At 57.8% G+C, this 13,794-nt stretch overlaps 1 protein-coding gene across 1 annotated transcript; it reads right to left on the bottom strand.

Moving 5' to 3' along the window:
• Positions 1-831: 831 nt before the first annotated feature.
• Positions 832-13,308, bottom strand: LOC148812572 (tubulin beta chain). Its single transcript, XM_088908575.1, has 4 exons — positions 13,092-13,308; positions 8,551-8,659; positions 7,988-8,098; positions 832-3,070 (listed from the first exon to the last, which is right to left on the bottom strand). Exons 1-4 carry the CDS (start codon positions 13,146-13,148, stop codon positions 2,013-2,015), a joined length of 1,335 nt encoding a protein of 444 aa, XP_088764701.1. The 5' UTR covers positions 13,149-13,308; the 3' UTR covers positions 832-2,012.
• Between the last annotated feature and the right edge of the window lie 486 nt (positions 13,309-13,794).

Here is a 13,794-nt window from a genome sequence, read left to right as displayed (position 1 = left end):
AACGCGACGTCCTCCCCCCCGGTGACGGCATCTCTCCTTGCCTTGCAGTAACTCGACGGCTTATACAAGCGATATATTTGTCAAGACGTCCAAACCGCTCCCCCACCTCTGCTCCCAACTCCGCTTACTGACCGAGAGCTCACGCAGGGAGCGTCTTACAAAGTCTCCACTCGCAGGGCTCGTCTGCGGCCGGGGGGGCAGATGACCGTTAAACTGGACTCATGAAGACAGGAATTGGTCCAACTCCATAACGGAGCAGAGACCGTGGCTCCTTCTCTCCAGACACAGCTGGGTGAGCTCCTCCAGTCAGGACAGGAGGCTCTACTGTACACAGAGAGGGGTGGGAGGGGGGAACATGCTGATACCCTGGCTTCTGTCCAGACACAGCTGGGTGAGCTCCTCCAGTCAGGACAGGAGGCTCTACTGTACACAGAGGGGTGGGAGGGGGGAACAAGCCGATACCCTGGCTTCTCTCCAGACACAGCTGGGCGAGCTCCTCCAGTCAGGACAGGGGGCTCTACTGTACACAGAGAGGGGTGGGAGGAGGGAACAAGCCGATACCCTGGCTTCTCTCCAGACACAGCTGGGTGAGCTCCTCCAGTCAGGACAAGAGGCTCTACTGTACACAGAGAGGGGTGGGAGGGGGGAACAAGCCGATACCCTGGCTTCTCTCCAGACACAGCTGGGTGAGCTCCTCCAGTCAGGACAGGGGGCTCTACTGTACTGTCTTGTCACTCACCAGTTCAGATCCCGGCCCAGGTCCATTCTCCAAGCCCCCCGGTCCGGCGCCAGCCCACTGCCCCCCCCGTGCAAGGAAAAACACAGCTTGGATTTTTTTTAATAAAAACTTTTTATTTTTCCCAGAGGCTCCTTGCTTTTCAATATGAAAAAAAAAGTTAAAAAAGGGATCAAACACATGGGAAAAAAAACACGACAAACGCAGAACACGCACGACACGGGAGAGGAAAAAATCATTTAAAAACAAAGACGGCAGGAACACGCAAGACTCGTGACGGCATTTCGAGGGGGGGAGACCCGATCGAGACCACGACTGCCCGAGCTCCGCTCCTCCCAGAACCCCAGAACCTCCCCACGGCTCCAACAGAAGCGTTCGAACTGGCAACCCTCCCTTCCTCGTCCATTTGGCAGGGCAAAGGGCAGAGGGCACTGCAGCTCCACTTCCTGTTTCAGTGAAGCCACTTCCTGTCTCGCTGGGGTGGGGGCTGGCTCACCCTATAAACACCCCCCCCTCACACCCCCTTCCTACCCCTCCCTCCGCCGCCACCACTAGACCGCGCGCGCGGGACGGTCGCTGGCGTCCGCGCGCGAGCCCACTGGCCTGCGTCCCCCCCCACCGAGGCCCAGCAGGGAGGCAGGGGTGGTGGTGGTGGGAGAAGAGGTGAGCGAGGGTGGGTGGGTGGGTGAGGGGGGTGCGGCGCTATACCCCCTCCTCAAAGCTCGAGTGCGACCCACAGACCCGAGCAATCAAGTGCCGATCTGGCCAGGTCAAGCGGACGATCACTGCGCTAAGGGAAGAGAAAGGATTCTCCCAGCTCTTGACCCCCCCCCCCCACCCCCAACCCTACAGGAGACCCCAGAACAACATGCACCCCCCCCCCCACCCACTTCACAGGGCAGGGGAGGGGGACCCCCCGAGTTTCATCTGATCTCAGAAGCTAAGCAAGGCTAAGGTCACCCCAACACTACCCTCCCCACCCTCACTCTCTCTCCTCCTTTCCACCCCTCCCCCCCCGAGACAAGGAACCGGTTCCAGGAAGGGGGTTCCGGGTTCAACTCCGCACACCGGCCAGAGAGGGTTGGCACAGCCAGCCCCTCCCCCCTAAACGAAACCGCGACAGAGCTCGGGCAGCGGCCGGCTCGGAGGGCAGGAAAACAAAACAAAAAGAGGACAAAAGTGGACAAAGACTCCGCTGGTTCTGCCTGGCGAGAGGACGTGGCTCCGCCTCTCTCCCCCCCCCCCCGCCCCCCCGCAACCCCACAAGCCCCCGATCTTAGGCGTCCTCCTCGGCCTCCTCCTCGAACTCGCCCTCCTCCTCCGCCGTGGCGTCCTGGTACTGCTGGTACTCGGAGACCAGGTCGTTCATGTTGCTCTCGGCCTCGGTGAACTCCATCTCGTCCATGCCCTCGCCCGTGTACCAGTGCAGGAAGGCCTTGCGGCGGAACATGGCGGTGAACTGCTCCGAGATGCGCTTGAACAGCTCCTGGATGGCGGTGGAGTTGCCGATGAAGGTGACGGCCATCTTGAGGCCGCGGGGCGGGATGTCGCAGACGGCCGTCTTGACGTTGTTGGGGATCCACTCCACGAAGTAGCTGCTGTTCTTGTTCTGCACGTTGAGCATCTGCTCGTCCACCTCCTTCATGGACATGCGGCCCCGGAAGACGGCGGCCACCGTCAGGTAGCGGCCGTGGCGCGGGTCGCAGGCCGCCATCATGTTCTTGGCGTCGAAGACCTGCTGGGTGAGCTCGGGCACGGTCAGGGCGCGGTACTGCTGGCTGCCCCGGCTGGTGAGGGGGGCGAAGCCGGGCATGAAGAAGTGCAGGCGGGGGAAGGGCACCATGTTGACGGCCAGCTTGCGCAGGTCGGCGTTGAGCTGCCCGGGGAAGCGCAGGCAGGTGGTGACGCCGCTCATGGTGGCCGACACCAGGTGGTTCAGGTCGCCGTACGTGGGCGTGGTCAGCTTGAGCGTGCGGAAGCAGATGTCGTACAGGGCCTCGTTGTCGATGCAGTAGGTCTCGTCCGTGTTCTCCACCAGCTGGTGCACCGACAGGGTGGCGTTGTAGGGCTCCACCACCGTGTCCGACACCTTGGGCGAGGGCACCACGCTGAAGGTGTTCATGATGCGGTCGGGGTACTCCTCGCGGATCTTGCTGATCAGCAGGGTGCCCATGCCCGAGCCCGTGCCGCCGCCCAGCGAGTGGGTCAGCTGGAAGCCCTGCAGGCAGTCGCAGCTCTCGGCCTCCTTCCTCACCACGTCCAGCACCGAGTCCACCAGCTCCGCCCCCTCCGTGTAGTGGCCCTTGGCCCAGTTGTTGCCGGCGCCACTCTGGCCTGAGGGGGGGGGGGGGGAGGGGAGAGGTGAGGGTCCGATCTCACTGGGCTGGACTGCGCCGGACTGTGTTTTTACCCTGATCTCACTGCGCTGTCCTGTGTTTTTACCCTGATCACACTGGGCTCTACTGCACTGTCCTGTGTTTTTACCCTGATCTCACTGGGCTGTCCTGTGTTTTTACCCCGATCTCACTGGGCTGTCCTGTGCTTTTACCCTGATCTCACTGCGCTCGACTGCACTGTACAGTGTTTTTACCCTGATCTCACTGGGCTGTCCTGTGTTTTTACCCCGATCTCACTGGGCTGTACTGCGCTGTACAGTGTTTTTACCCCAATCTCACTGGGCTGTACTGCGCTGTACAGTGTTTTTACCCTGATGTCACTGGGCTGTACTGCGCTGGACTGTGTTTTTAACCTGATGTCACTGTGCTGTCCTGTGTTTTTACCCTGATCTCACTGGGCTGTACTGCACTGTCCTGTGTTTTTACCCCGATCTCACTGGGCTGTACTGCGCTGTACAGTGTTTTTACCCTGATCTCACTGGGCTGTACTGCGCTGTACAGTGTTTTTACCCCGATCTCACTGGGCTGTACTGCACTGTCCTGTGTTTTTACCCTGATCTCACTGGGCTCTACTGCACTGTCCTGTGTTTTTACCCTGATCTCACTGGGCTGTCCTGTGTTTTTACCCCGATCTCACTGGGCTGTCCTGTGCTTTTACCCCGATCTCACTGCGCTCGACTGCGCTGTACAGTGTTTTTACCCTGATCTCACTGGGCTGTCCTGTGTTTTTACCCCGATCTCACTGGGCTGTACTGCGCTGTACAGTGTTTTTACCCCAATCTCACTGGGCTGTACTGCGCTGTACAGTGTTTTTACCCTGATGTCACTGGGCTGTACTGCGCTGGACTGTGTTTTTAACCTGATGTCACTGTGCTGTCCTGTGTTTTTACCCTGATCTCACTGGGCTGTACTGCGCTGTCCTGTGTTTTTACCCCGATCTCACTGGGCTGTCCTGTGTTTTTACCCCGATCTCACTGGGCTGTACTGCGCTGTACAGTGTTTTTACCCTGATCTCACTGGGCTCGACTGCGCTGTACAGTGTTTTTACCCCGATCTCACTGGGCTGTACTGCGCTGTCCTGTGTTTTTACCCCGATCTCACTGGGCTCGACTGCGCTGTACAGTGTTTTTACCCCGATCTCACTGGGCTCGACTGCGCTGTCCTGTGTTTTTACCCCAATCTCACTGGGCTGTACTGCACTGGACTGTGTTTTTACCCCCATCTCACTGGGCTGTACTGCGCTGTCCTGTGTTTTTACCCTGATCTCACTGGGCTGTACTGCGCTGTACTGTGTTTTTACCCTGATCTCACTGGGCTCTACTGCGCTGTCCTGTGTTTTTACCCTGATCTCACTGGGCTGTACTGCACTGTACTGTGTTTTTACCCTGATCTCACTGGGCTGTCCTGTGTTTTTACCCCGATCTCACTGGGCTGTCCTGTGTTTTTACCCTGATCTCACTGGGCTGTCCTGTGCTTTTACCCTGATCTCACTGGGCTCGACTGCGCTGTACAGTGTTTTTACCCTGATGTCACTGTGCTGTCCTGTGTTTTTACCCTGATGTCACTGGGCTGTACTGCGCTGGACTGTGTTTTTAACCTGATGTCACTGTGCTGTCCTGTGTTTTTACCCTGATCTCACTGGGCTGTACTGCGCTGTCCTGTGTTTTTACCCCGATCTCACTGGGCTGTCCTGTGTTTTTATCCCGATCTCACTGGGCTGTACTGCGCTGTACAGTGTTTTTACCCCGATCTCACTGGGCTCGACTGCGCTGTACAGTGTTTTTACCCCGATCTCACTGGGCTGTACTGCGCTGTCCTGTGTTTTTACCCCGATCTCACTGGGCTCGACTGCGCTGTACAGTGTTTTTACCCCGATCTCACTGGGCTCGACTGCGCTGTACAGTGTTTTTACCCCAATCTCACTGGGCTGTACTGCACTGGACTGTGTTTTTACCCCCATCTCACTGGGCTGTACTGCGCTGTCCTGTGTTTTTACCCTGATCTCACTGGGCTGTACTGCGCTGTACTGTGTTTTTACCCTGATCTCACTGGGCTCTACTGCGCTGTCCTGTGTTTTTACCCTGATCTCACTGGGCTGTACTGCACTGTACTGTGTTTTTACCCTGATCTCACTGGGCTCTACTGCGCTGTACAGTGTTTTTACCCTGATCTCACTGGGCTGTCCTGTGTTTTTACCCCGATCTCAGTGGGCTGTACTGCGCTGTACAGTGTTTTTACCCCAATCTCACTGGGCTGTACTGCGCTGTACAGTGTTTTTACCCTGATGTCACTGGGCTGTACTGCGCTGGACTGTGTTTTTACCCTGATGTCACTGTGCTGTCCTGTGTTTTTACCCTGATGTCACTGGGCTGTACTGCGCTGGACTGTGTTTTTAACCTGATGTCACTGTGCTGTCCTGTGTTTTTACCCTGATCTCACTGGGCTGTACTGCGCTGTCCTGTGTTTTTACCCCGATCTCACTGGGCTGTCCTGTGTTTTTACCCCGATCTCACTGGGCTGTACTGCGCTGTACAGTGTTTTTACCCTGATCTCACTGGGCTCGACTGCGCTGTACAGTGTTTTTACCCCGATCTCACTGGGCTGTACTGCGCTGTCCTGTGTTTTTACCCCGATCTCACTGGGCTCGACTGCGCTGTACAGTGTTTTTACCCCGATCTCACTGGGCTCGACTGCGCTGTACAGTGTTTTTACCCCAATCTCACTGGGCTGTACTGCGCTGTCCTGTGTTTTTACCCTGATCTCACTGGGCTGTACTGCGCTGTACTGTGTTTTTACCCCGATCTCACTGGGCTGTACTGCGCTGTCCTGTGTTTTTACCCCGATCTCACTGGGCTCGACTGCGCTGTACAGTGTTTTTACCCCGATCTCACTGGGCTCGACTGCGCTGTACAGTGTTTTTACCCCCATCTCACTGGGCTGTACTGCGCTGTCCTGTGTTTTTACCCTGATCTCACTGGGCTGTACTGCGCTGTACTGTGTTTTTACCCTGATCTCACTGGGCTCTACTGCGCTGTCCTGTGTTTTTACCCTGATCTCACTGGGCTGTACTGCACTGTACTGTGTTTTTACCCTGATCTCACTGGGCTCTACTGCACTGTCCTGTGTTTTTACCCCGATCTCACTGGGCTGTCCTGTGTTTTTACCCTGATCTCACTGGGCTGTCCTGTGCTTTTACCCTGATCTCACTGGGCTCGACTGCGCTGTACAGTGTTTTTACCCTGATGTCACTGTGCTGTCCTGTGTTTTTACCCTGATGTCACTGGGCTGTACTGCGCTGGACTGTGTTTTTAACCTGATGTCACTGTGCTGTCCTGTGTTTTTACCCTGATCTCACTGGGCTGTACTGCGCTGTCCTGTGTTTTTACCCCGATCTCACTGGGCTGTCCTGTGTTTTTACCCCGATCTCACTGGGCTGTACTGCGCTGTACAGTGTTTTTACCCTGATCTCACTGGGCTCGACTGCGCTGTACAGTGTTTTTACCCCGATCTCACTGGGCTGTACTGCGCTGTCCTGTGTTTTTACCCCGATCTCACTGGGCTCGACTGCGCTGTACAGTGTTTTTACCCCGATCTCACTGGGCTCGACTGCGCTGTCCTGTGTTTTTACCCCAATCTCACTGGGCTGTACTGCACTGGACTGTGTTTTTACCCCCATCTCACTGGGCTGTACTGCGCTGTCCTGTGTTTTTACCCTGATCTCACTGGGCTGTACTGCGCTGTACTGTGTTTTTACCCTGATCTCACTGGGCTCTACTGCGCTGTCCTGTGTTTTTACCCTGATCTCACTGGGCTGTACTGCACTGTACTGTGTTTTTACCCTGATCTCACTGGGCTCTACTGCGCTGTACAGTGTTTTTACCCTGATCTCACTGGGCTGTACTGCACTGTACTGTGTTTTTACCCTGATCTCACTGCGCTCGACTGCGCTGTACAGTGTTTTTACCCTGATCTCACTGGGCTGTCCTGTGTTTTTACCCCGATCTCAGTGGGCTGTACTGCGCTGTACAGTGTTTTTACCCCAATCTCACTGGGCTGTACTGCGCTGGACTGTGTTTTTACCCTGATGTCACTGTGCTGTCCTGTGTTTTTACCCCGATCTCACTGGGCTGGACTGCGCCAGACTGTGTTTTTACCCTGATCTCACTGGGCTGTACTGCGCTGTACAGTGTTTTTACCCTGATCTCACTGGGCTCTACTGCACTGTCCTGTGTTTTTACCCTGATCTCACTGGGCTGTCCTGTGTTTTTACCCCGATCTCACTGGGCTGGACTGTGCCGGACTGTGTTTTTACCCTGATCTCACTGGGCTGTACTGCGCTGTACAGTGTTTTTACCCTGATCTCACTGGGCTCTACTGCACTGTCCTGTGTTTTTACCCTGATCTCACTGGGCTGTCCTGTGTTTTTACCCTGATCTCACTGGGCTGTACTCCGCTGTACTGTGTTTTTACCCTGATGTCACTGTGCTGTCCTGTGTTTTTACCCTGATCTCACTGGGCTCTACTGCACTGTCCTGTGTTTTTACCCTGATCTCACTGGGCTGTCCTGTGTTTTTACCCCAATCTCACTGGGGTGTACTGAGCTGTACTGCGCTTTTACCCTGATCTCACTGGGCTGTACAGTGTTTTTACCCTGATCTCACTGGGCTGTACTGAGCTGTCCTGTGTTTTTACCCTGATCTCACTGGGCTGTACTGCGCTGTACAGTGTTTTTACCCTGATCTCACTGTGCTGTACTGCGCTGTACAGTGTTCTTACCCTGATCTCACTGGGCTGTACTGTTTTTACCCCGATCTCACTGGGCTTCACCGCATTTTTACCGCCCCCCCCTACTCACCGAAGACGAAGTTGTCGGGCCTGAAGATCTGCCCGAAGGGTCCGGACCTCACCGAGTCCATGGTCCCGGGTTCGAGGTCCACCAGGATGGCCCTGGGCACGTATTTACCACCTCCAAGAGATCGCAAGACAGGAGAGAGTCACCTGGACAGCAGGAACCGTAAAGGTCACGCAAAACTGGGGACCCCCCCCACCCCACCCCAGAGGGCCACACCCAGAACCCCCCCCCCCCCCATCACCCTAGTGCGACCTCCGATCTCTGACCCCTGACCTTGAACCAGCCCACGTCACCACCCCACCCCCCCGAGACGACCGGCGCCGAAGACCCGCTGCCCCAGAGAGACCCGGTCCAGTCGGTCAGTCTTACTGGTTTGTACTGGCCGTCGTATCACCCAGCTGGGGCTGCGCATTGGTGGCAGCAGTGGGATTCCCCATTACCCATAAAGCTCTTTGAGTGGAGTGGCCAGAAAAAGCGCAATATAAAAGTGTCAGGAACCTGCAGTAACTCCCCACAACCACCAGGGAGCGCCACCCCCCCGCCGCAGCGCCGGAGAGGACTGGTACCTGTGGCCTCGTTGTAGTAGACGCTGATCCTGTCCAGCTGCAGGTCGCTGTCGCCATGGTAGGTGCCCGTGGGGTCGATGCCATGCTCGTCGCTGATGACCTCCCAGAACTGGGGGAGCGAGAGAGAGAGAAGCACACTGGGGTTAGGGACTCCTCGTCGTCCCCCACTGTCACCCCGGAAAAAGAGGGGTCCCCAACTCAGCCCCCCCCCCCCAACCTCCACCACGAGAGTAAGAGCACAAGCACAGCGGCCTGTTAGTCTGAAAAAGGATTCTCAATCACTCAATGAGCACAGGGGCGGCAGATCGTTCTGCCAATGGGGGCAGCAGATCGGAGCCGATTCAGGGAGCTTTTACCCCAATCTCACTGGGCTGTACTGTACTGTGTTTTTACCCTGATCTCACTGGGCTGTACTGTACTGTGTTTTTACCCTGATCTCACTGGGCTCTACTGCGCTGTCCTGTGTTTTTACCCTGATCTCACTGGGCTGGACTGCGCTGTCCTGTGTTTTTACCCTGATCTCACTGGGCTGTACTGCACTGTGCCGTGTTTTTACCCTGATCTCACTGTGCTGTGTTTTTACCCTGATCTCACTGGGCTGTACTGCACTGTCCTGTGTTTTTACCCTGATCTCACTGGGCTGTACTGCACTGTTCTGCGTTTCTACCCTGATCTCACTGGGCTGTACTGTGCTGTCCTGCGTTTTTACCCTGATCTCACTGGGCTGTCCTGTGTTTTTACCCTGATCTCACTGGGCTGTACTGCGCTGTACAGTGTTTTTACCCTGATCTCACTGGGCTGTACTGCACTGTCCTGCGTTTCTACCCTGATCTCACTGGGCTGTACTGTGCTGTCCTGCGTTTTTACCCTGATCTCACTGGGCTGTCCTGTGTTTTTACACTGATCTCACTGGGCTCTACTGCACTGTGCCGTGTTTTTACCCTGATCTCACTGGGCTGTACTGCACTGGACTGTGTTTTTACCCCCATCTCACTGTGCTGTGTTTTTACCCTGATCTCACTGGGCTGTACTGCACTGTCCTGTGTTTTTACCCTGATCTCACTGGGCTCTACTGCACTGTCCTGTGTTTTTACCCTGATCTCACTGGGCTCTACTGCACTGTCCTGTGTTTTTACCCTGATCTCACTGGGCTGTACTGTGCTGTCCTGTGTTTCTACCCCGATCTCCCTGGGGTTTTTAACAGCACGGCAGAGTAAGTCACCAGGCGAATCCTTCAGATTAAAGACTTGCCAAGTGCAGATCAGAACTGACAACCGACAGGGTCCTGCAGGGAGAGAGCGGGCCTGATCCGGATTAGCCACCAATCCGACAGGAAAAGAGCCGCAGGCGCGTGCAGGGGGTCAAGCGAGTTAAACACCGCTGCACGCGCACGCTGACCTCAATCCCAGCTGGGTGAGCTCCTCCAGGCAGGACAGGAGGCTCTACTGTACACAGAGATGGGTGGGGGTGGGGAACAAGTGGCCCATAGACACAGACTGAAATCCCCTGAACAGAGAAAGGGTTAAACCTTGCCGAGATTTGCTACTGGGGAAGAGGGGCATGAAGGCGAACTTCACAGCGAACCAAAAGGCGCAGATCTATAGAGAGCAGACGCCAGGGCCCTATTTAATTAACCATTATTGACCCCAGGTACCTTAATTACCCCACTACTAGCTAACTGCCCCCCTCACACACACAGGGCAGGGGGGGAGCCCCCTCCCTCTCCTTGTAACCCGGCGCTGATAATTCCAAGCCACACCGCCTAACGAGGTCAATCTGTCCTACCCCACAGGCCAGCTCATTAATCCCCCAGCATCCCCGGCCAGGACCGGATTCCTGGGGGATCTGCAGCCTGGAGAGGGGCCAGGCAGCAGGGTTTGAACTCCCTCTGAAAACCGTACAGGTCAGGAGGGAGGAGAGGCTGGAAGACCCGTACTGGCCTAGCAGGAGCCGGACTCCTCGCTGGCCGCAGAGAGAGAGAGAGATCTCTGCTCCCACTGGGCAGCTGGCAAACCCTGGAGGGGGATCAGACTGACTGCACTGACACACCTGGAGCAGATCAGACTGACTGCACTGACACACCTGGAGCAGATCAGACTGCCGCACACTGGGAGTCTGACTGCACTGTCACACCTGGAGCAGATCAGACTGACTGCACTGACACACCTGGAGCAGATCAGACTGCTGTGCACTGGGAGTCTGACAGCACTGTCACACCTGGAGCGGATCAGACTGCTGCACTGCCACACCTGGAGTGGACCAGACTGCACTGTCACACCTGGAGGGGATCAGACTGCCGCGCACTGGGAGTCTGACTGCACTGTCACACCTGGAGGGGATCAGACTGCACTGTCACACCTGGAGGGGATCAGACTGCCGCACACTGGGAGTCTGACTGCACTGTCACACCTGGAGGGGATCAGACTGCACTGTCTCACCTGGAGGGGATCAGACTGCCGCACACTGGGAGTCTGACTGCACTGTCACACCTGGAGGGGATCAGACTGCACTGTCACACCTGGAGGGGATCAGACTGCCGCGCACTGGGAGTCTGACTGCACTGTCACACCTGGAGCGGATCAGACTGCTGCACACTGGGAGTGACAGCACTGTCACACCTGGAGTGGATCAGACTGCACTGTCACACCTGGAGTGGATCAGACTGCACTGTCACACCTGGAGTGGATCAGACTGCTGCGCACTGGAGGTCTGACTGCACTGTCACACCTGGAGCGGATCAGACTGACTGCACTGACAGACATGACCCCCCCCTACTCCAGAACAGTCACAGACAGCTGAGCCACACAGCTGTTCTGCCTCACAGCTGATCAATTAAATCGATTGCTGCCGCTCATAGTCGTTTCCCACCCCCCCCACCACCGTCTCGGATATCGCCTCCCCCCTCCACAAACGCTGTGGTATCCAAACCGGCCACACACACGCACACAAAAAAAAAAAACACGACACGCGAGACGCACTGCAGTGGGCTCAGACCCGCACATAAAGACAGACCCCGCCCCAACTCCGCCAGGAAAAAAAAACACACTCCCGTCCACGCGAAACGACGCGTGTTTTTTCGGTCCGACTGCGCGCTGGCTTGAGTGGGGGACACCCCCCCCACAAGCCCACCACCGATTTTTTACTGCGGCGTGTCGCCACACAAAGACCCCCCCCCCCGCGACACAGACGCCACGCCGCTCGGTCCGCGTCTCAAAATGGAGGCGCCGGGAGCCGAGCGCGTCTCCGCCTCCCACCCCCCCATCCCTCAGGAGAAACAGCGACCCCCTCAACCCCCCCCTCTTCGCCGGGGTACCCCGACACGGCGCGCGGACGGGCGGCGGTGGCGGCGGCGTGAACCCCGACATGTTGAACCCCGAGTCGGACGGGCGGAGAGGAGGAGGAGGAAGAGTAATTTGGGGACCGTGTCGGGGCGGCCAGCCTAGATCGGATCGGATCGGATCGGACCGGCCCTGGCGGGGGGTGGGGAGGGGGGGACGGGAGGAGGGCGGATTCGCCTCGGACACGCGGGGAACAAAGGAGACCCGCAGCCGGCTTCCTCTCTCTGTCTCTCCCCCCTCCTCCTCCTCCTCCTCCTCCTCCTCCGACCCGCACTCGCTCCGGGTGAGAGGAGCAGAGAGAGAGACGGGCTCGGCGCCTGCCCGGACGCCATCTTCTCTCTCTCCTCCTCCAACTAACGGTGCGCCAACACCCACCCCCACCCGAGACACACAGACAGACAGAGCGAGCCTCCACCCGCAACATCCCCCCCCACTCCCGGACTCCGAACCGCAGCCCCCCCCACCCCACCTCCCCGCAGAAAAACACCCACCCACCCGCGACAGACGGACACGCACCGCTCCCACCCGCGACAGACGGACACGACACCGCCGCCGCCTCCGGCGCTCAAACCCGTCCGGACCCGAGCCGAGCCGCCTCCCCGAGGTCAGGCACCGACTCAACCCCCCCCCCCAGCCCACTTCCACAGGGCGTGGAACCGGTACCGGCCACGGAAATATGTTTTTTTTTTCCTTGCGGCTTTTAAAAAAACAGCATGAAAGACAGACCCCCCCACCCGTGCCCCCACCCCACTCCCGGCGAGGACAGCAGATGGTCGACAGGGCTCTGACACACACACACACGGACCAAATCACGGGCGAGGCCACAGCTGCCGTCCCTGTCACGCGTGGGGAAAGCGATACAATAGTAACCTGCCAGCCTGCCGCCGGGAGCACGCGTGGGCGCGTCCCCGGCGTCGCTTTTCACCCCCGGATGAGCTTTGACAGCCGCTCCCCGGCTGAAGTTTGGGGGGGGGGAAAACACGAGCGATTTCCACTTGAATTTGTGGGTTTTTTTTTTTAAATCGATCGCCCTCAGCAGCCGGGTGCGTGGGGCCGCTTCCTCCCGGCTAGGGGAGAGATCTGAGGTTTTTTTTCTTCTGTGGGGTGTGGGGGAGAGCGGATCGCGTGTCTTTGTTAGCTGTCCTTGATGATGATGATGAAGATGAAGATGATGATGAAGATGATGAAGATGGTGGCGGTTACCTTGGCGCCGATCTGGTTGCCGCACTGCCCGGCCTGGATGTGCACGATCTCCCTCATGGCTGCGCTTCCACGCTCTGCTGCACTGCGAAGGGGGGAAAAAAAGAGGAGGAAAAGCGACACTCGGGGGGACGTGGACGTGAGTGGGTCCGCCGCTGGCTGCTCGGATGAGAGCCGGCGTCGCCGTGGACAAAGACTATATACCCGGGGGGGCGGGCCCGGCGGGGCGGGGCCCGGGGTGCCCGGCGCGCCGCGATTGGCCGCCGCTGCCGCAGGCCGGCCGGGCTGGGCCGCTGATTGGAGGGAGAGGGCGGAGGAGGGCGGGGCCAGGTGAGGGGAGGGGGGGGTTCCGCTGTCTCTCGGTCTCTCTGCAGGGGGAAGGGCCGGAAGTGCACAGGGAGTGCCGGTGCCGGGCATGCTGGGAGTTGTAGTTTTTTCCCCCCTCCCTCCCTCCTTCTCCAGACCGCCGGCATGGCGCATCTCCCATCGCAGGAGAAGCCAGAGGCTCTTCCCTCTTTTAGAAAATGCCCCCGGCCGCGGCGCTGTATTGATCGGCGAGCGATGAGTCAGCGCGGACGCGGACAGGGGGAGAGGGAGAGAGAGAGAGACATGTTCGAGGCTTGGAGCTGTGTTCACGTGTGTCCTGAGGTCGGTGAAGATGGCTGGCTGTGTTTGTATGGCCACTGCGATTTTATTCCATCGTCTC

The sequence above is a fragment of the Atractosteus spatula genome (assembly GCF_055471065.1).
Source record: "Atractosteus spatula isolate fAtrSpa1 chromosome 10 unlocalized genomic scaffold, fAtrSpa1.hap1 SUPER_10_unloc_2, whole genome shotgun sequence".
Taxonomy (NCBI): Eukaryota; Metazoa; Chordata; class Actinopteri; order Semionotiformes; family Lepisosteidae; genus Atractosteus; species Atractosteus spatula.
The sequence above is the reverse complement of the archived record's forward strand: the minus strand, read 5'-3'. Positions and strand labels throughout refer to the sequence as shown.

Excerpts from the sequence above, each read along its gene's own strand:
- LOC148812572 (XM_088908575.1), bottom strand. The coding sequence starts at position 13,148 with ATGAGGGAGATCGTGCACATCCAGGCCGGGCAGTGCGGCAACCAGATC. Across the intron at positions 8,660-13,091 it reads GCAACCAGATCGGCGCCAAG|TTCTGGGAGGTCATCAGCGA; the intron begins GTAACCGCCACC and ends TCGCTCCCCCAG. Across the intron at positions 3,071-7,987 it reads GCCCGACAACTTCGTCTTCG|GCCAGAGTGGCGCCGGCAAC; the intron begins GTGAGTAGGGGG and ends CCCCCCCCTCAG.